This window comes from Chrysemys picta, chromosome 16 (assembly GCF_011386835.1).
Source record: "Chrysemys picta bellii isolate R12L10 chromosome 16, ASM1138683v2, whole genome shotgun sequence".
In the NCBI taxonomy this organism is placed as follows: domain Eukaryota; kingdom Metazoa; phylum Chordata; order Testudines; family Emydidae; genus Chrysemys; species Chrysemys picta.
This window is the reverse complement of record NC_088806.1, coordinates 31,741,827-31,762,976: the sequence shown is the minus strand read 5'-3', so window position 1 is coordinate 31,762,976 and position 21,150 is coordinate 31,741,827. Positions and strand designations below refer to the sequence as shown.

At 44.1% G+C, this 21,150-nt stretch overlaps 1 protein-coding gene across 4 annotated transcripts; it reads left to right on the top strand.

Moving 5' to 3' along the window:
* Window positions 1-109: 109 nt before the first annotated feature.
* Window positions 110-18,514, top strand: IFT46 (intraflagellar transport 46). Of its 4 annotated transcripts, none has more exons than XM_005299781.5 (12): window positions 110-261; window positions 742-838; window positions 1,351-1,427; window positions 4,081-4,214; window positions 5,414-5,488; window positions 5,598-5,691; window positions 10,947-11,075; window positions 11,532-11,650; window positions 13,178-13,244; window positions 13,761-13,821; window positions 14,540-14,625; window positions 15,717-18,514. In XM_005299781.5, exons 1-12 carry the CDS (start codon window positions 244-246, stop codon window positions 15,810-15,812), a joined length of 1,053 nt encoding a protein of 350 aa, XP_005299838.2. In that variant the 5' UTR covers window positions 110-243; the 3' UTR covers window positions 15,813-18,514. The 4 variants fall into 4 exon arrangements, with proteins under 4 accessions (XP_005299838.2, XP_005299837.2, XP_065426406.1 ...); XM_005299780.5 differs by having other exon boundaries at window positions 11,529-11,650; XM_065570334.1 differs by lacking the exons at window positions 13,178-13,244; window positions 13,761-13,821; window positions 14,540-14,625; window positions 15,717-18,514 and adding an exon at window positions 12,657-12,927.
* The last annotated feature ends 2,636 nt before the right edge of the window (window positions 18,515-21,150 follow it).

Below are 21,150 nucleotides of genomic sequence, written 5' to 3'. Positions count from 1 at the left end.
TTGCCCTGAAGCTGTTCAGCCGCTAGGGGCCGCTGCTCAAAGCTTCCCCATAACCATAGACACTAGGGGGGGCGAGACTGTCGACGTGGTTCTGGGTGAGCCGATCCGGTCACCGGAAAACCATAGAGCTGGGGCTGCAAGTTCTCGCGAGAGTTACTCGCCAATCTCCAGGGTGACGGTACACACGCTGGGCCAGGCGAAGATGGCGTCCGGGCGGCGGGCAGCGCCCTGAAAGGCCGGGACATGGCGGAGGCCCTGCAGGTGTCCGAGCGCCAGCCTGTGGGGGGAGGCGGCGCGGCGGAGGGGAGGGAGCCCGGCAGCGCCGGGGAAAGGCCCTCGGCCGCCTGAGCGCCGCACACGGTGCCCGGAGCAGGACCCGAGTCTTCCGCGGACCGCAGGCGGGCGCGTGGGGAGTGAAACAGTCGCGGGTGGCGTTCGGTGTGATGCCAGCCCCGGGCCTGCGGGGCGACCCTGCCAGTGGTGTCCGGGGCCCTGGCCGTGCTGGGCTTCTGGGTCCCTAAACGCCCGACTACCCCGGAGCCCCCACGTGCAGCATTGGGACCGTCCCTGGAGGCACCCACGGCGGAAGATTGGGCCGTTAACATTGGCAGCATTTAAGAGGCTTTTTATCTTTAAAGTGCTTTGCAGTCATTAACTAGGGAGAGCCCGCACTCAGTAACGGGAAGGAGAAAGTGTTCTTCCCTGTAAACGTCATCCGAAAGTGTGTGTGTTTCTTATTAGACCAAAATAGTTGAAAACCAGCCCTATGATGAGAGTCTAGAGATTAACGACTCAGAAGAGGTTGCCAGTATCTACACACCAACTCCACGGCAGCTAGGTAGGGGAAAGTCTAACTTCACATCCTGTTTCTATCTTTCCTACTAAAACAGTTTGTTTCTTTCCTTAAAATTAAAATGCTGACCAATCTCAGGTATGCTATTGGCAACTTGATTTTGATAATTATATTTTCTTAAAAATACCCTGATGGGATTTAAGTCTTCTCCATAAAATTGGAGCGTGAGCAGATTCATTGGTAAAATAGAATAAATTCCCAAATTTTTATTAATGTAATGTGCTCATTGCAAAAAAGCTAGTGAGATCAGATTGTCACTGAAATCTAGGTCTGCATCTAGGACATGGTTGGTTTAACATGGATTTGAGCTTCTCCACCAGGGCCAGCCCCTGCATTATATTCTAGTTCAGCCAAAGCATGTTGAAATTGTGAGTAAGCATGATTATTAAACTTGGGTGTAAGGGCTTCATTTTGTAAGTGCCTCAATGTGACAATCCATGCTGCAATCCCACAACCCAAACTTGGGTAACATACATTCTTGGTGATCTCTTCAACAGGTCCTAGATCCACACGCCCACAGCTCAAAAATATGGCTGATAACAGCAGTGATGAGTATGATGAAGAAATAAACAAGGTATGAGGTTGCCCATGTTCTTCTCTGCTGATCACAGCATTTTGTAGCCCCATCTACTGGGGCTTCATTATCTGCATGTTGAGTCTTACTGGGGAAATTGCAGCAAAGCAGCTTGGAAAGTTTTTGTTTTTGTGTTGTTTTTTTTGTTTGTTTGTTTGACCCATTTTGAGTAGAAAGAAATGTAGTTGCAGTATCTTTTGGCAAGACACATTATTTATACTAGGGTGAAGGTAAGAAGGGGTCAGATTGTTCTTTCCTTCGATTAGAACAGATGGAACAATTTAAGCGTACTAGGGAGAATAGATCTGGAAGGGGATTTTCACATCATGGCAGCTGACACCATCCAGAGTGGATATAATGAATACCAGGCCCATTGTCACGCAATGGCTGAAGTGGGATAAAAAGAGAGAGGCGAAAAATCAAGGGCTTACACCCACATTTGGCTGTAAAGGCAGGGAGTGTTTTTTACAGGTTAGAGAAGATAAGTTGACTCTGGATCAGGACTCCTGGGTTCTGTTTCCAGCTCTGCCACCAATTAGTTGTATGACTTTGGGTGAGCCAGTTCCCCCTATCAGTATTTCAGTTTCTCTGGCTGTAAAGTAGGGTCATACTATCAGCTACCTCGCAGGGACTTGGGAGAGGATGGAGTAGTGTTTGTAAAGCATTTTGAGATCCTCTAAGAGAAGGACAAATTATTATTTATTAGAACTGAACATTCCCCCCACCACTGAAAACCATTCGAGTCAGACTAAGATTAAATGCCTGTGCTGGCATTCCTTTTCTATGCCACTAGAGGAAGTTGTTTGTTTGTTTGTTTTTTACACTGCTGTGCCCCACCCATTTGTGGCAGTTTTGGACAGAGGGTGTTTTCTGTTTAGAATGAAAGATGATAAAGCTGGGAAATGGGGCTGTTGGAAATGTATGTTGCACCTGTCGTCAGAAGCTACCGGTGTGGTGCTCTGCTCTCTTCAATGTTGATAACATTCGGCTGTGTGCATGTGTTCCCTCTCTGTGCTGCCCTGGCTCTGCGCAGATCGCTGACACAGCAGACCCCCGAGAGAACCCCCAATGACCACAGACTCTAGTAAGGTACGAAGGCACCCAGCCAGGTTTATTGTCGAAGAGGAACACAGTCTCTAGCTCCCCGGATTAGATATCTACGGTTCTGCTAGTACATATGTGCTCTCTGACAATGGACCGGCTCAGTCAGTGGCGGGACTTTCCATTGTCCCCTAGGCCGGACAAAGATATCTGCTCAGGGGTGCATTCTTATACACAGGTACAAACAAGTAACACATCACTCCTGATGTATTGAGGTGCAACCCCTCTGCATAGCAAGGTACAACTCCTCCACGCAGTAAGGTGCCGCCTCTCACCTTGTATGTGTTGGTTCGAACAAAACAACTCTATCCATCATATTCCCCTTTTCTCCCTGTCCTTTTTATCTGTGTGGAATGTGCAAGTATCAGAGTGTTCTGGTATCTCTAGTGTTCAGTACCTTTTAGGTACAGTAACTCCTCACTTAAAGTCGTCCCGGTTAACGTTGTTTTGTTGTTAAGTTGCTGAGCAATTAGGGAACATGCTCGTTTAAAGTTGTGTAATGCTCCCTTCTAATGTCTTTGGCAGCTGCCTGCTTTGTCTACTGCTTGCAGGAAGAGCAGCCTGTTGTAGCTAGCTGGTGGGGATTTGGAACCAGGGTGGACCGGCAGCCCCCCATCAGCTCCCCGCTCCCCTAAGTTCCCTGTGCAGCAGCTGCCCAGCAGGCAAGCAATTGCAGTTGTCCCTCCCCCCCACTGCCATGTGCCGCTCCTGCCCTCTGCCTTGGAGCTGCTCCCCGAGACTCCTGCTTGCTGTGCGGGGCGGGAGGGAAGGAAGAGGGGGGCTAATGTCAGGGTGTCCCCCTCCCCCTTGCTCCTGCACCCCGCTTACCCCATCTTCCATAGAGCAGGGGGGACACACCAGGGCTCAGGATGGAGGGAGCTTGCAGCAGCTGCAGTATCCGCAAGCTGATCGAATTAATAAGGCAGTGAACTTAAAAGGGAAATGCACATCTCTCCCTCCATTCCTGCTGCCTTGTATAGTGAGAGAGTTAACCCTTGAGGGCTCAGCCAATTCCTAGTTCATCATTTGGCAGTAAGGGAAATATCCCACCCTCTGACTCCTCCACCTCAACCAAGCTTCACAATCATCATCACTGTGTACCAGTATTAAATTGTTTGTTTAAAACTTATACTCTGTGTGTGTGTGTGTGTGTGTGTGTGTGTGTGTGTGTGTGTGTGTATGTATATATATATCTCGTCTGGTGAAAAAAATTTCCCTGGAACCTAACCCCCTCATTTACATTAATTCTTATGAGGAAATTGGATTCACTTAACGTCGTTTCGCTTAAAGTCGCATTTTTCAGGAACATAACTACAATGTTAAGTGAGGAGTTACTGTATGTGTATTTGTGCAACATCAGCCCTTTCCTTACCAGCTTCTGTGAGCAGGGGCTGCCTCTGGCTCACAGCTTAACTTTGCTTTACGTTAGCAAAGTCTTGACCATTACTTTAGTTCAGGCCTTAGGCCTCATACCGGGCCTCTGAAACCAAGCGTTTGTTTCAGGGCCTCATCTTACTACAGCACCATAACTCTGGTTTTAACATTGACCCAGGAGAAGAAGGTAGCCCAGTTGGCCCCCCAGCAAGGATTTAGTGAGAATGAGGATGGGGAGGATGAAGATGATTCGTCTGAAACTGACTCGGATGATGACGATGATGAAGAGGAGCATGGAGCCCCTCTGGAGGGGTATGAGGGATTATTAATTCCTAATAACAGTGAGACTAACCCTGTGAATTAAAGTCAGGGTCTCCATTCTGAGAAGACTCCTAACAAGCCAGTTGAATGTTACATTCTAGCAATACTGTGCAGATATGTCTTTAGGTTAGATAGTGTGGGAATGAAGGGTTTAAAAGCTGAGGTAGATCATGTGCAGGTGCAATGTCTTCAAACAGCTCCGTGGTACTGGGGTTGGAGTGCTGCAATGGGAACTGTAAGTCTGAATCCAAGGTTTTGGGGAGCTGCTTTCAGAGTATCAGCCCTGAAAATGAAGATAGAAGGATATAGCTATATTAAGTGGGGAGGAGGAATTCCATTGCCCATGTGGACAGGAAGAGTGTCACTGGGGTTTAAAAAGCATCAGAAAAGATGCACTGTTCATACAATAGAACTGTTCTTAGAGAGCTTGAAAATTGGATTCCTAAGCAAGATTCTGACTTGTTCATTGACACAGTAGGATTCTTAGATTTCAAATACTGCTGCCCAGTTTTCTTCCTACCAATACCTACTCATGAACTTTATAACCAATGCAATCAGCCTCTTTGAGGCAGTGTAGGGGGTACCCAAGTTGCCTGGCATAAACTGAGACTTAGTATAATAAACTAGCGCTAATAGAGGGCTAATTAATTAATACATTAGGAGGCCCATTAATATGCTCAATGCATTGTGCTGCACAAAGATAGAGTACATTTACTGCCTTTTTGCAGACAATTCATTTCCATAATTTACATACAGATGTCTAGCATGCAAACCAGCCTGCCCCAAGGGAAATAATTGTTATATCATTACACTTATTGTAATATAACTTTGTTGAAAGTCTGGTCTGCTGCCCATCATCATGGTATTATTTATTAAACTCCAATCAAAAAAGGGAGTATCTGGTAAAAGGGGGTGTCAGTGTTGTGAGTGGTGTTCTTATGATGGAAACACGTCTTCAAAGAGGAAGAGTTTGCAGCATTTCCTAAAGATGTCAGAGACTGGATTCTCTTGATCTCTTCTGTAAATTTGTTCTGTAGCCAGATCCATCCCTCAGGATGGGTGTGCTAAGCTGGGGAAGACATCCAAGGCCCTCTCCTCCTCTAACACACCCACAGAGAATCAGATATAAGTACCCCATAAAGTTAATCTGCATGAATCTATTGGTCTTGAATATCTCTTCTTTTCTCTAGTGCCTACAACCCTGCAGATTACGAGTATCTACCAGTGTCTGCAGATATTAAAGAGCTCTTCCAGTACATAAGGAGGTGAGTAGAAGGAGCACTAGTCTGCATTGGGATGCCTTTCTGGGGGGTGAAATGTTTACAGAAGGAAATGCTTCTTTTCTGGACGATAATTTCCCTGTGTAATTCTCAGGTACACTCCACAAATGATAGAGCTTGAACACAAACTGCAGCCTTTCATTCCAGACTTCATTCCAGCTGTTGGGGACATTGATGCCTTCTTAAAGGTACCCAGCTTTCAGACCCTCCCCTGTAACTCCTGTTGTGCAGGGTCAAACAGTGCTCTCTCCCATAAAAACAATAGTAATTTAGTGAGAGAAGCAGCATTTGCATTTCTCTTTGTTGCAAGAGGAGCAATTTCAGCACACAGGGTGCCAGACTAGGGGCCCAAACCCACTTATGGGGACTTAGCCTCCTCGGTCCATAATGTGGCGTTAACCCCTGCTTGTCCAGTGTGGGGTTGGTGCACCCCGTCAGAGTGTCAGGAGGTAAGTTTTTTACCTACTTCTTAAACAGACCCATAGAATAGCCTTTGCTAAAGGATTTGTATAAATTTCTAGATTTTTTTCTTAATCCTTGGTAGCCTAGCAATATTTACACAGCTACGGTTTTCTTTTTCAATAAAGACCCAGAGTGTGACTGGGTTAGAATGCTCCCATTCTGCTACTATTTTGAGCTGGCTGGCTTGACCAATACCTTTGTATTCCTGCTAGGATTTTTATCTGGGGTGGTTACAAAAGATTTTGAAACAAGAAAGATATCCATGTCATTTTGACTGTGGCTCTTCTTCCCAACCAAGAAATAGAATACATACCCCAACACTCCAGATCTCTTTTTATTTGCTAAAATTTGGTGGTTTGACATTTTAATCCTATAACTCAGGGGTAGGCAACCTATGGCACGTGTCCCGAAGGTGGCACGTGAGCTGATTTTCAGTGGCACTCACACTGCCTGGGTCCTGGCCACCAGTGTGGGGGGCTCTGCATTTTAATTTAATTTTAAATGAAGCTTCTTAAACATTTAAAAACCTTATTAATTTTACATGCAACAATAATTTAGTTATATATTATAGACTTTTTGAAAGAGACCTTCTAAAAACATTAAAATGTATTACTGGCATGCCAAACCTTAAATTAGAGTGAATAAATGAAGACTCGGCACATCGCTTCTGAAAGGTTGCCGACCCCTGCTATAACTCTTCTAGGTTGTTTGAGATTTGAATTTCTAGCTACCCTATAGAATTTGTTGCCCATTAGTACCCAAATGTTTTCTGGAGGAATGACTTATCAGAGTCCAGCAAATTCATAGCTAACATTTCAGATTTGTCATAATTTTGTTAAATTTACATGCTTTCCAAAGTCATGGATTTATTTTAGATACTGATTTTAGGAAAATGTTTGGGTTAGATAAAAGATATTACATCATCAGCTTGAAAAGTTATTTTTCTATTGTGTTCCTGCAAATTTTATTTCTGTGATAAATTCATTATTCCTTATCCTCAATGCAAAGGCACCATGGCCAATGCAAAAAGTAAGAAACAATGGACATCCCAGCCTAGTCCCTCTGTATAATTCAAACAGGGGAGATTAAGCCCCATTAATTCCCACAGCTGCTTTTGGGCTGATGTAAAGAGCATTTATCCAATTAAGGAACTGTGGGCCAGTGTTGTATGTCTGGGACAGGACTCAAAACAGCAAGTTCTGCTCTATTCCATCAAATGTTTTCTCTGGGTCAAGTGATAGCATAATTATTTTTTTTTAAACTGGCATTATGAATGATTCAGAGTACTCTCTAAATATTGGCTGACAGTGTCTATCCTTAATGAGTCAAGTTCGATCTGGGTTTATATAAACTGAGAGCATGGATGGCAGACAGCTAACTAGTTTTTTTTTTTTTTTTTTTTTAAATCTTTGCTGTGATTCATCAGTGATCTGAGCCTATAGGAGCTGCATAAAGTAAAGTCTTTTCCAACTTTAGGGAGACCAGCAGTAGCTTCTTTCATAGGTTGTGGAAGTCCCTCCCATAGCAGACTAGCACTGAAGATACCCTTCAGGGACCCACTAATAACTTCTTCACTACTATGTGAAATTTACCTGGAAAACCATCAGGTGCTAGAGTTTTATTTCTTTACACTTGTTCTTGCCTTTGAGATTTCTTCTTCTGTTATTTCTTTATCTAAAGTTTCTTTATCAGTTTTGTTTATCTTTGGCGAGCCTGCTAATTCCAAATATTTTTGAATTACCGCAGATACGTCAAACTCTGAAGTTTAGGGTCTTTTATAATAAGGAACAAAAGTAGCATATGTTTCACTGCATTGTGTAACTGTCTTTTGCTGATTGTTTTTAATTGGTGGAATAATATTTTCCTCTCTAATCCCTTTCTGCCATCAGCACATTCAGTTTCCCCTGATATTAGTTAATTGTTTATATACTTTTTTGAACCTGTGTTTTTATGAATGTCACAACATATTTATCTGCAGTTCTGGTTTTATTTTTCTTAAGTGCTGCTGTCTTTTTTTCTATTTAGAGGCTCTGCTTATCAACTGGCCCCTAAATACTGCTTTACCTGCCTCCCAGAGAAGACCTCTTTTTATATTGTCTTATCATTTATTTTAAAGTATTGAACAATGTCCTCTTTAATTACTGCAACCTGATTTTTGTCCAGCAGAAGCAAGCAGTTCATTTTCCAAAGAAGTGATCTTAGGATGATGCTAGCAAATATTACTTTCAGCGAGGCAGGACCTGACCACGTAGTGGTGCCAATTTCCATAGCACTAGTCTGCTTCACTGAGGATTTAGTGATTAACATTAACTCTATTCTATTATATAAATTATGAGGGTATGCATTAAAACGTGAGAGTTTGTTCCCCAGTGTGCAATTCTCTCCAGCAATCTGAGATATTGAATTGTTGGCATAGAGAAGTCAATTCTGCACCTGCTTCCCTGTCTACCTTGTCTCTTTTATCCAATCTGTCCCAGTAAGGCGTATGTGTGCGTTTGAAGTCTTCTCCAAATATAATTGCCCGGTCTCCAAAATGTTGCAATATTTGGGTATAAACTGGCCATGAACAAAATTAAGGTTGGAAATTAGAAGACCGTTTCTAACCATCAGAGGGGTGAGGTTCTGGAACAGAAGTTGTGGTGGCAAACAACTCAATTAGTTTTAGAGAGAGCTGGACAATTTTATGAGTCTGATTGTGTGTCAAGGTTGGTTGTGATGGTAGGGGGCAAGGCTCAGCAGCCCCGGGACTCACTCCCAGTTTACGTCTTATGTTCCTAAAAGCTCATCCTTCAGTGTTTCTTTTGACCATGTCAGAGAAAAACAGACACAACAAGGAGTCTGGTGGCACCTTAAATGATGCATCCGAAGAAGTGAGGTTTTTACCCACGAAAGCTTATGCCCAAATAAATCTGTTAGTCTTTAAGGTGCCATCAGACTCCGTGTTGTTTTTGTAGATCCAGACTAACATGGCTACCCCCTGATACTTGACACCATGCAAGAGAAAAACAGAGTTCTCACTCTCAGGTTGGGTGCAGCAAGTCAGATACTTTATTATCTCTAGCAATTGCGTGGAGGGAGAGAGCTAAACAGGTCTCTCTACAGGTAAACAATTACAACAAGCATTTATACCTTTGGTTACATACAATAATAAGCAACAGCTGCATTTTGTTTATACATAGGTCATCCTGATATCTTCTTTTTCTCACCAATTTAAACTATAGTCTACATTCCATACTTATCTAACTCAAGGTTGCAACAACTTCTCACACAGTCCTTTCCCACTCGCCTCACACAATGCTCGCTTCTACAAATCTCACATTGTTAGGATTACAGCTAGCCTGACTCTTGCTCACAGAGGAGACTGTTTGCATAGAAATCCCCTTCAAATCCCTGTCAGTTCTTGCTCTACTTCCACATACCCCCTTTTGTGCGTCTAGCACAACTAACATCCTTAAACCTCCATTTGTAACAAGCCTTGGATGGCAGATTCTACATCAAATACTTCAATCTAAAGGGTTGTTGATTGGATGCAATGACAATGCATGATTAGCATGGACATGAAAAGTATTACTATTATTACGTCCTTTACAACAACAATAACATAATCCTAAACTAAACAACAATACAAGCAGTAACATTCCCATAGTAGTAATATGATGGGGTTGTTGTACAGTTTTAGTCACAAAGCACAATACATCATACTTAGTACATAAAGTAGACCCTCTATAAGCTGTATGAAAGGCATACTTTTCAACTTGATATATATTTTGAAGCATGTGAATTTGCCCTTGTAATTCAGAGATTCTTTGAACCTCTGGTAACAGTGAAAGCAAATTTTGAAATCGATCAGGTACTAAGCTAGTCCAATTGAAGGGTATCTGAAACCTAAGGGCTACTTGTAAAACTCTGTCCGCAGGCCAGTAAATAATATAATTGCCTGTAGCAGTAATGAGATTAAAATGTATATCTCGCAACGTGGTGGCTTCAACATACACTCAGCTATCATTAGCTTGAAAAAGTAGGTGTCCTGTCAGGGTAGTTCCTTGTCCCCTACCCTCCCAGCAAACGTTGTCATGAACAGTGACAACTTCCCCTGGCTTCAGTTTACATATACACTGAAGCTGTGGAGGTTCTAACGGCCAAAATGTCCATTGACTCCCTAACCCCCATCCAAATGTCGGGTGTTATCCCAGGAGCACTGACTAAAAATCGATTAGGCTCACCAGGTGGTCTAATTTCCCAAATGTCTCGGTGAATCACCGAATCTCACATGCATCCTCCCCACGGACCTGTCAGGCTTCGGTATATGGGAGCCCACCCCCCTTTGACCTGTCCGTATGCTTGGAAGGAGCACTGTGAACGTCTGCACTTTCACCCAGAAAATCTCCAAGTATGTCTCTATGGCAATGCGATCCCCGTCTATAGTGGATATCTGGCCTCTTGAGTGCTGCTGTAATTTCCCCCAGCTCTCTTCTCGCTTTTAAAGTAAGGGCACAGAGGTTATGGAAAAACTGAGGCCTTTGAATAAAAGCTCTGAATGCTCTGTTTTTTTTATAATTAAAGCTTTCTGCTGATAATGATGAAATTTCACAATCAGATCTCTGAGTCTATTATGAGACCGAAATGGACAGAGCAGAGCTTTATTTGCTCTCTCCACTTTCACCTCTTCCAGTGAGCTCAGCTTTAACAATTTCGCAATGTACATCCTCCTTCAGTGGTTTCAGGCAGTCCCTTAATTCTGATGTTCCTTCTTGCTCTGTTTTCTGTAGCATCCCATTTAAGCTGCAGCTCTTTCTGCTCCAGAAGTGCCAGGCAGCTCTGCAACTGTCTCTCTCTCACCTCTTTCTCTAAGGCCAGTCTGTAGCACAGTGACTTGATCTTCCAAGTCAGCAATTTAGAGAGGCTCATTTTAAACATCCTTCAAACTCCTGTTTTGAATATAGAAGGGAAAAAAATTCAGTTCCTCTTTGTTGCTCTGCAGGTTCCACGTCCTGATGGGAAGCCAGATAACCTTGGCCTGTTGGTACTGGATGAGCCATCCACAAAACAGTCAGATTCCACAGTGCTCTCTCTCTGGTTAACGGAAAACTCCAAACAGCACAACGTTGCAGTAAGTTATGAAGGGAAAAGAGCTGGTTACCCCACACTAAGCTTGGTAGAAAGATGGGAGTCTTGTTCTAACCCGTGTGACTGTACAACTGCCATGGTTACAGCACAGGTAGGATTTGACTAAATTCTCATGAACAGGAAAACATCTTTCCCACCCACATCTTTAGACTACAGTGTGCCTGCTCTCATTCACACACACGTCTTAATAAACAGACTTTGGATCCATTTGTTTCCTTGGGTCAGAGCTTCATTCCCCTGTGGTTGTTGCTGTCTGGTTTGAGTCACTGTGTTCTTTCCCAGATGCTCTTCTGCTCCTGTATGCAGACACTGGATGGTATAGCGCAGCTGGGAAAGAGAACAAAACCACACAGCCCAGCCAGGAATGAAGCATAGGGTTTGCAGGGACCCACCAGCCTTGGAAAGTATGTCTCCAGATTCGCATTTCTGTTCTCAGCAGCAAATAAAAGTGAAGAGCTTGGAGAATGCAGAGAAGAATCCCAAAGCCATTGATAACTGGATCGAGAGCATCAGCGAGTTACATCGCTTCAAACCTCCTGCTACTGTTCACTACACCAGGTGAGCTCTCTGTACCCTCCTGCATTTGTATTTTACTCTGCTTACTCCTTACCGCTTGTCTTGCATGCAGAGATGCAGTTTGAGTGTCCTTTAATCAATGGAATTTCTCTCCTGCTGACTTTGTGTAATTCAGATCGGTCTAGTTTGCCCTTGTAGAAAGGGTGCATGTGTAAGTAGCCTGAGTGGGGGACTAAGAGTCAGGACTCCTGGGTTCTATTTTCCCCCTCCCACTGACCTGTTTGATGTTGGACAAGTCACTTACTCTGTATTTCAGTTTCCACACCTGTCATGAGGATAGTAATACTAACTTACCTGAGAGTAGGACTGAGGGGCTTCTCTAATGTTTGTGAAGTGCTTAGATACCCTGAGATGAAAGGCTCTGTATGACAGCAAAGAACTATCGTTAACTCTTTTCAAAATGCAATCAGGAGAGAGGAGGAACTTTGTTGACCTACAGTATGTTGCACTGCAGTGATAGGGGTTTTAGAAATGCAGATACAGAGTTAGACCTGGTTTATTTAGAGAAGATAAAAACATCACCTCATCAGAGTTATTCTTGCCATGACTGTGAAGAATGAATTGATCTCCCATCAGATACTTGGTAAGTGGTTACAGCTATGGATTGTGTGTACAAGTCAAAATCTCTGACACAGGCAACAGTTAGGAATTAATGTGTGCACTCTCTCCATGTTACCTGTACTTGGCTCATCCAGTCTTAACTGGAATTCTTATTGATTCAAAACTCCTCAGCAAAACTCTGCCTTGAGTTTGAAACATACAGCTGTTTGTGTTTGTGTCTTTAGCTCTGCAAGTGAGTTTGGTCCCCACTAAAGCGAGTGTGATGAGTGACACTCACTTGGGCCAGGGATAGTTTGCACAGCGATAATGATGCTGAGCACCTTTGCAAAAGCGCTTTGAGGAAGGGACTATTATTTATTAGAAAAGCTTTCTCACCCTGCTTTGCCAGTATCCCCAATCCTGACTTGCATATTCCCTGCTTTTCCAGGCCTGACCTCACCACACACCTCTGCCAAAACTCCTCAGTCCCAGCCAGCAGTCCCCCTGCTATCCCACAAGCCTCTCCTGTGAAGAGATGTGTACCGTATATAGACTGTGATGTCCAGATGTGCGGATTAATCTGAGACCATCAAACTCATTTTCCCATGTGATCCAAATCAGACTTGATCCCAGACCTCCAGAGGTGAAGTCTAGTACATTAACTCACCTTCTATAGCAGGTGTAGTGAAATCTGTGGATGACTTGCTCTTGTCTCTTGCAATATGGAGTTGGCACCTTGTTTTGACTACCATAAAAGCTGCTTAATCAGGACCACACTTGTGTGTGCTCCTAGGCACGAATGTGTGTCTGTTTTCTCCCTCTGTGAGGACAAGAGTGCAGTTGCTGTGTCACGCTCTCCCCATTCACACCAGTCTGTTGTCAGTGCACTGTCAGGAAGCTCCACATCCAGCAAAATTACTGCTGGCATACTGTGTCTTTACGTGGAGGGTTGTTCTTCTCCCCTTGCAGGCCAATGCCTGATATCGAGACTCTGATGCAGGAATGGTCCCCAGAATTTGAGGAGCTTTTGGGAAAGGTATGTTGTCAGCCTGCCTAACAGCTACCCCAGTTGCGTATTACAGGCATAATCTGGGCTTTTGTCTCACTCTGGCCTGTTTGCTATTTGCCTACTCTGTGTTATCCCTCATTAACGCAGGCTGGCTCAGAGCTATTGGGTTTCTTGTATCGATATGAAGGAAAACCACTGTGCAACCAATGACTAGGCAATTTGGTATGTTCTAGCTCAAAGCCAGCCAGGTGTCAGTGGTGCTTGAAAGCTGCCACCCTGTGATGCCTGTGTGAAATGGGTGAGTAAGTTTCAGCCCAATTCCTAGTGAACAGGCATCCACATCACAGCCAGCAACAACACAGCTGGTACTAATTGTCCCCCATGTTGGCAGAGACACCAAGTGATGAATGGGCCTCAGCGGCTTCCATCCATACAAAGCAGGCTGTGCCTGCTCTGTGCTGAGGTAACACTAGCGCGTAGTCTCGCTGTACGGGCACTGAACAAGAGCTGGATCATGAGTCACTCTTTCCATGTCCCTTCTAGGTAAGCCTTCCAACTGCGGACATCAACTGCGGCCTGGCTGAGTATATTGACATGATATGTGGTAAGCAAAGGACCTGTACGTGTCCCTCTCATCTTCTTCTCAGAAGGAGCAGAGTGCTAGCTCCTCACCATCCTCCAAGCACCACCATGCGCAAATTACGAAGTGTTATGTGCCTAAGGGGGTGTCTGAGCAGGCAGCACTTCCTCCCGACAGCAGTGCTCTCGGGCTGTTTGGAGGAGGTATTGCAGATGCATTAGTTGCATTCCCCTCCCATTCAAGCTTAGTCTTTTATGTCCCCAGGCCCCAGGTGTGGGCGGGCTGACAGGAGATCCCTTCAGAACCTGTAGCTGTTCCACATTGCATCAAGGTGAATGACCCTGACCTAGCGCTTTCATTTCAAAACTTGTTTTTCCTGGAGATGGGTGTTGTGCTCCCAGTATCATGTCCTTGTGTGGAGAAACAGATGGGTTCCCTATTTCTAAATGTGTCTGTTCCCTCTGAATATTCGGGGCAGGCTCTGGCCTATTCACCCTTCACTGCTAAACTCCTTACTGCACAGTAGCCTAGTAGCACTAGAGATGGAACCACAGTTAGGAAAAGCAAGAGACACCTGGAGGCAAGTTCAGCCCTGACCTAAGCTGATGCATCTCCTGGTGACTGCAGATGTGTGTGTAAAGCCCCAAAGCCCTGGGGATGCGCAGAGGGTATTGCTACTTGGAGAGGGCCAACGTCCAGGCAGCAGCATTGTACTTAGAATCCTTATGTTGTTTTGTCCTAGCTATTCTGGACATTCCTGTCTATAAGAGTCGGGTCCAGTCCCTGCACGTCCTCTTCTCGCTGTATTCAGAGTTCAAGAACTCACAGGTAGGTGACTCCAGTGTCCACCACCTTCCAGGCTATCACTGTTAGAATGCTCAAGGGGGGGGCAGTGTTAAGCCACTTGTCCTGAAATTCACAATAGCTCCCCTGCACTGCTGAAGAGCCCATGACAACAGTGCCTGTCCTGGCCAAAGAACATCACTTTCTGAAGTGTTACCATTATTTCCTAACAATTTTAGCTGTAATGCATTTTTCACCTCGCAGGCTTCCCATGACTCACAAGGATTCCTTCATCCAACACTTGCATATAGTGACCCTCTTCCCGCAAACTCCAACCCACCTCCTCCCTTTCAATATATAGCTATTCCATTTCCGCTGTAGAATGCTGACTTGTTACTTTTTCTAGTACCAGAATTTCCCACACTTCTTGATCTCAGTCACTAGTTTTAGGGGAGTTACTCCTCTTCCACCAAATGCTGTGGTACTTCTACTAGCAGCTGGAGAAAGAATAATCAATTTTTTAGGGCTCTTATAAAAAGCAGTTTGTAGGACAATTCAATAAAATACTGATGCCCTGTTATTTCCCTTCTTAAGTCTCCAAGGACTTTCCAAAATGTCTTCAATTTTTGCTATATATGGAAAAATCCTTCCCTTACATTCCCTCCAGCATTTGCCAATCCCTGTACCACAAATTCACTTACTTTGAAGGAGACTTAGGTTCCACTGATGAATGTGAATGTACTTTTAATTTTTTATTAATGTGTTTATGGAGGTGTGGGGACCATTGCCCCGTATGTTTCCCCTTTCCTCCTACTTCAAATTTATCTATCAATGTAGTTACTTTCTCTAAATAACAGATTATTTTGTGTAGAGTGGAAAGGAAGCCTTTATGTTTCATGAATGTAGTTGAGTAGCTTTTCAAATTGCATCAATTTTCTACTTAGAGGTGTGCCTTTTTGTGGGGGTGAGTTGAAAGAATGCCTCACACTTACAATATTGTCGTTGTGGAATTCTGATGGTTTTGGGGAGTTGTTTTTCATTTGTTGGTCTAAATATATTATCTCTAAACGGCTGGTTGTGTGTGTTAAGTGACCAGAGCAAGTCACTGCACTAACACAGTCTCCTTTCCCCCACAGCATTTCAAAGCCCTGGCTGAAGGGAGAAACGTAGGGAGTCCTCCATCGAATCCACCCTCACAAGCAGGAGAGACAGAAGTGTTAAGCTTCAGCTGAGAAAAAGACCCTTTCTTCATGAGCTGGGGCTGCACCTAGGAGTAGAGCCTTCGCCTAAGCCAAACAGCAGAGCAAGGCAAAGCATTACTGAAACCTCTATCTTTTCTGTATGTACTGGCAGATGGACAGCGTATGACTCAGATGAATTAGTAGAGGTTAGAATTTAGCTCGTGGTGTTTAATTGTAAATGCTGCATGACCCTTTTTCTTTGGCTCATTCCCAGAGGATTCAGCATTAAACAAGTGCTTGCGAGTGGGAGTACCTCAGCAAGGGTAACAATGTCTTTGGTACCTGAAATCAGCTTGGGCAGAGCATCTCCTTAATGACATAACCCTCACTCTGCTCATGCAGCTGTTTGGACTCATAAGAACGGCCGGACCGGGTCAGGCCAAAGGTCCATCCAGCCCAGTATCCTGTCTACCGACAGTGGCCAATGCCAGGTGCCCCAGAGGAAGTGAACCTAACAGGCAATGATCAAGTGATCTCTCTCCTGCCATCCATCTCCACCCTCTGACAAACAGAGGCTAGGGATACCATTCCTTACCCATCCTGGCTAATAGCCATTAATCGACTTAACCTCCATGAATTTATCCAGTTCTCTTTTAAACGCTGTTATAGTCCTAGCCTTCACAACTTCCTCAGGCAAGGAGTTCCACAAGTTGACTGTGCGCTGCATGAAGAAGAACTTCCTTTTACTTGTTTTAAACTTGCTGCTATTAATTTCATTTGGTGACCCCTAGTTCTTGTATTATGGGAATAAGTAAATAACTTTTCCTTATCTACTTTCTCCACATCACTCATAATTTTATATACCTCTATCATATCCCCCCTTAGTCTCCTCTTTTCCAAGCTGAAAAGTCCTAGCCTCTTTAATCTCTCCTCATATGGGACCCATTCCAAACCCCTAATCTTTTTAGTTGCCCTCTGAACCTTTTCTAGTGCCAGTATATCTTTTTTGAGATGAGGAGACCACATCTGTACGCAGTATTCAAGATGAGGGCATACCATCGATTTATATAAGGGCAATAATATATTCTCAGTCTTATTCTCTATCCCCTTTTTAATGATTCCCAACATCCTGTTTGCTTTTTTGACCGCCTGTGCACACTGCGCAGACATCTTCAGAGAACTATCCACAATGACTCCAAGATCTTTTTCCTGATTCGTTGTAACTAAATCAGCCCCCATCATATTGTATGTATAGTTGGGGTTATTTTTTCCAATGTGCATTACTTTACATTTATCCACATTAAATTTCGTTTGCCATTTTGTTGCCCAATCACTTAGTTTTGTGAGATCTTTTTGAAGTTCTTCACAGTCTGCTTTGGTCTTAACTATCTTGAGCAGTTTAGTATCGTCTGCAAACTTTGCCACCTCACTGATTACCCCTTTCTCCAGATCATTTATGAGTAAGTTGAATAGGATCGGTCCTAGGACTGACCCTTGGGGAACACCACTAGTTACCCCTCTCCATTCTGAGAATTTACCATTAATTCCTACCCTTTGTTCCCGATCTTTTAACCAGTTCTCAATCCACGAAAGGACCTTCCCTTTTATCCCATGACAACTCAATTTACGTAAGAGCCTTTTGTGAGGGACCTTGTCAAAGGCTTTCTGGCAATCTAAGTACACTATGTCCACTGGATCCCCCTTGTCCACATGTTTGTTGACCCCTTCAAAGAACTCTAATAGATTAGTAAGACACAATTTCCCTTTACAGAAACCATGTTGACTTTTGCCCAACAATTTATGTTCTTCTATGTGTTTGACAATTTTATTCTTTACTATTGTTTTGACTAATTTGCCCCGTACCAACATTAGACTTACTGGTCTGTAATTGCTGGGATCACCTCTAGAGCCCTTTTAAAATATTGGCATTACATTAGGTATCTTCCAGTTGTTAGGTACAGAAGCCGATTTAAAGGATAGGTTACAAACCCTAGTTAATAGTTCTGCAACTGCACATTTGAGTTCTTTCAGAACTCTTGGGTGAATGCCATCTGGTCCCGGTGACTTGTTAATGTTAAATTCAATTAATTCCAAAACCTTCTCTAGTGACACTTCAATCTGTGACAGTTCCTCAGATTTGTCACCTACAAAAGCCGGCTCTGGTTTGAGAATCTCCCTAACATCCTCAGCTGTGAAGACTGAAGCAAAGAATCCATTTAGTTTCTTTGCAATGATGTTATCGTCTTTAAGCGCTCCTTTTGTATCTTGATCATTGAGGGGCCCCCCTGGTTGTTTAGCAGGCTTCCTGCTTCTGATGTACTTAAAAAATATTTTATTACCACCTTTGGAGTTCTTGGCTAGCCGTTCTTCAAACTCCTCTTTGGCTTTTCGTATTACATTTTTTACACTTAATTTGACAGTGTCTATGCTCATTTCTATTTACCTCACTAGGATTTGACTTCCACTTTTTAAAGGAAGTCTTTTTTATCTCTCAGTGCTTCTTTTACATGGTTGTTAAGCTACGGTGGCTCTTTTTTAGTTCTTTTACCGTGTTTCTTAATTTGGGGTATACATTGAAGTTGGGCCTCTATTATGGTGTCTTTAAAAAGCGCCCATGCAGCTTGCAGGGATTTCACTTTAGTCACTGTACCTTTTAATTTCTGTTTGTTTAACTAACCCCCTCATTTTTGCATAGTTCCCCTTTTTGAAATTAAATGTCACAGTGTTGGGCTGTTGAGATGTTCTTCCCACCACAGGGATGTTAAAGGTTATTATATTATGGTCACTATTTCCTTGCGGTCCTGTTATAGTTACCTCTTGGACCAGCTCCTGCGCTCCACTCAAGACTAAATTGAGAGTTGCCTTTCCCCTTGTGGGTTCCTGTACCAGCTGCTCCATGAAGCAGTCATTTAAAGTATCGAGAAATTTTGTCTCTGCATTTTGTCCTGAGGTGATATGTTCCCAGTCAATATGGGGATAATTGAAATCCCCCACTAGTATTGAGTTCTTAATTTTGATAGCCTCTCTAATCCCCCTTAGCATTTCATCATCACTATCACTGTCCTGGTCAGGTGGTCTATAATAGATCACTAATGTTATATTCTTATTAGAGCATGAAATTACTATCCATAGAGATTCTATGGAACATGTGGATTCACTTAAGATTTATACTTCATTTGATTCTACATTTTCTTTCACATGTAGTGCCACTCCCCGCACGACCTGTTCTGTCCTTCTGATCTCTTTTGTACCCCAGAATGATTGTGTCCCATTGATTGTCCTCAGGCCACCAGGTTTCTGTGATGCCTATTCTATCAATATCCTCCTTTATCACAAGGCACTCTAATTCACCCATCTTATTATTTAGACTTCTAGCATTTGTGTACAAGCACTTTAAAAACTTGTCACTGTTTATTTGTCTGCCCTTTTTCTGATGTGTCAGATTCTTTTTTATGTGAATGTTTCTTGTCTGATCTGGCCCTTACATTATCCTCCTCCATCCTCTGCTCCTGACTATAACCTAGAGAATCTCTATCAATAGACTGTCCTCTAAGAGAAGTCTCTGTCTGATCCACATGCTCCTCTGCAGTGGTTGGCTCTCCCCATCTCCTAGTTTAACAACTGCTCTGCAACCTTTGTAATGTTAAGTGCCAGCAGTCTGGTTCCACTTTGGTTTAGGTGGAGTCCATCCTTCCTGTATAGGCTCCCCCCATCCCCAAAGTTTCCCCAATTCCTAATGAGTCTAAACCTCTCCTCTCTCCACCATTGTCTCATCCACGCAGTGAGACTCTGAAGCTCTGCCTGCCTACCTGGCCCTGCGTGTGGAACTGGGAGCATTTCTGAGAATGCCACCATAGAGGTCCTGGATTTCAGTCTCTTCCCTAGCAGCCTAAATTTGGCCTCCAGGACATCTCTCCTACCCTTCCCCATGTCACTGATGCCTACATGTACCACGACCACTGGCTCCTCCCCAGCACTACATGTAAGTCTATCCAGATGCCTCGAGAGATCTGCCACCTTTGCATCAGGCAGGCAAGTCACCAAACGGTTCTCCTGGTCATCACAAACCCAGCTATCTGTTTCTAAAGATTGAATCTCCCATTACTAACAAACACCTGTCTTTTCCTAATGACTGGAGTTCCCTCCCCAGAAGAGGTAACCTCAGTGTGAGAGGATACCCCAGCTATGGGAAGGTTTCCCTCTGCACCTGTTGACTGCTCTGCTTCCCTGGGCCTTTCAGCCTTGTCACCAGTGCAGGGGCTGTCTGACTGGAGGTGGGACCAATCTACAGTGTCCCAGAAAGCCTCTGCAACATACCTCTCTGCCTCCCTTAGCTCCTCCAGTTCTGCCACCCTGGCCTCCAAAGCCCGTACGCGGTCTGTGAGGGCCAGGAGCTCCCTGCACATACATGCTGCACTCAGCACAATACACTGGATAGCCCCCACTGTGCTGCTGCCTGCATGGTCTCCTAGTTAATGAAAGGGTGTTGTTTAAGTGAAGAAGTTGTGACTGTAGTATAGCTTATTGCTTTGAAGGAAGGAGCGAGGGGCCCCTGCCCCTCGGCCTCCCCCCTAAACTCCCTTGTAAACGCTCCTCTGATCGCTTGTGCACTGCTTTATAAAGCTCTGGCCTGCTTGGTAGCCCTGCCCGCTGCCTAAGGTGCTGCCAATTACCAGAGGATTTTAGCTTTCAAACCTTCCTTTGAGGCTCCTTTTATAGCCATTCCCCAGACTGCTAGGCTTCAGAGTTGGGGCTAAAGACCAGGAGCTTGACTCTTTCCCCCAAGCAAATATTTAAAAGAATTTAGCCCAAAGACTCACCCTGCATTGCTAGGGAGCCAGGACTTCCCTGCAGGAATGGGCTTTGATTTGCTTCTCTGCAGCTGTTTCCATTTCAAGATGAGTACAAGATTCAGCCACTAATTGCAGAGATGAACAGCGCTGAGAAACACAACCATGTCATTCAGCTGGAGATGGGCATAGGCATTTCTAATAGTGATGTATTCATCACACTTCATGTGCTTGTGTGAACCTGTGCTGCAAGAGGGAAGAGCGGTCAGTGGAAGCAATCGAAGGGGAGAAAGTGGTGCTGTGGATGGACCTTTGCTCTGTATCAGGAGCCCATTAGCAGCCACTCCAGGGAGAAAACTAAGGGGACTGACAGGAGGGAGAGGGTGGTGCTGCCTTCAGCTCAAGGCAGAGTGTGGTCTGCTTTCCCCTTTGTTTCCTGTAGGTAGTATCAGTTAACACATGAAATGTCCCCTTTTTCAGCCTCCAAGTAGAGATGAGGGCACTAGCTCTGAGCCATCTCAGCGTAGTGTAAATCCCACAGTTACTCCTGGTTTACACTCATAACGTCCAGCAGAATTTGGCCCAGTATTGTCATGCAC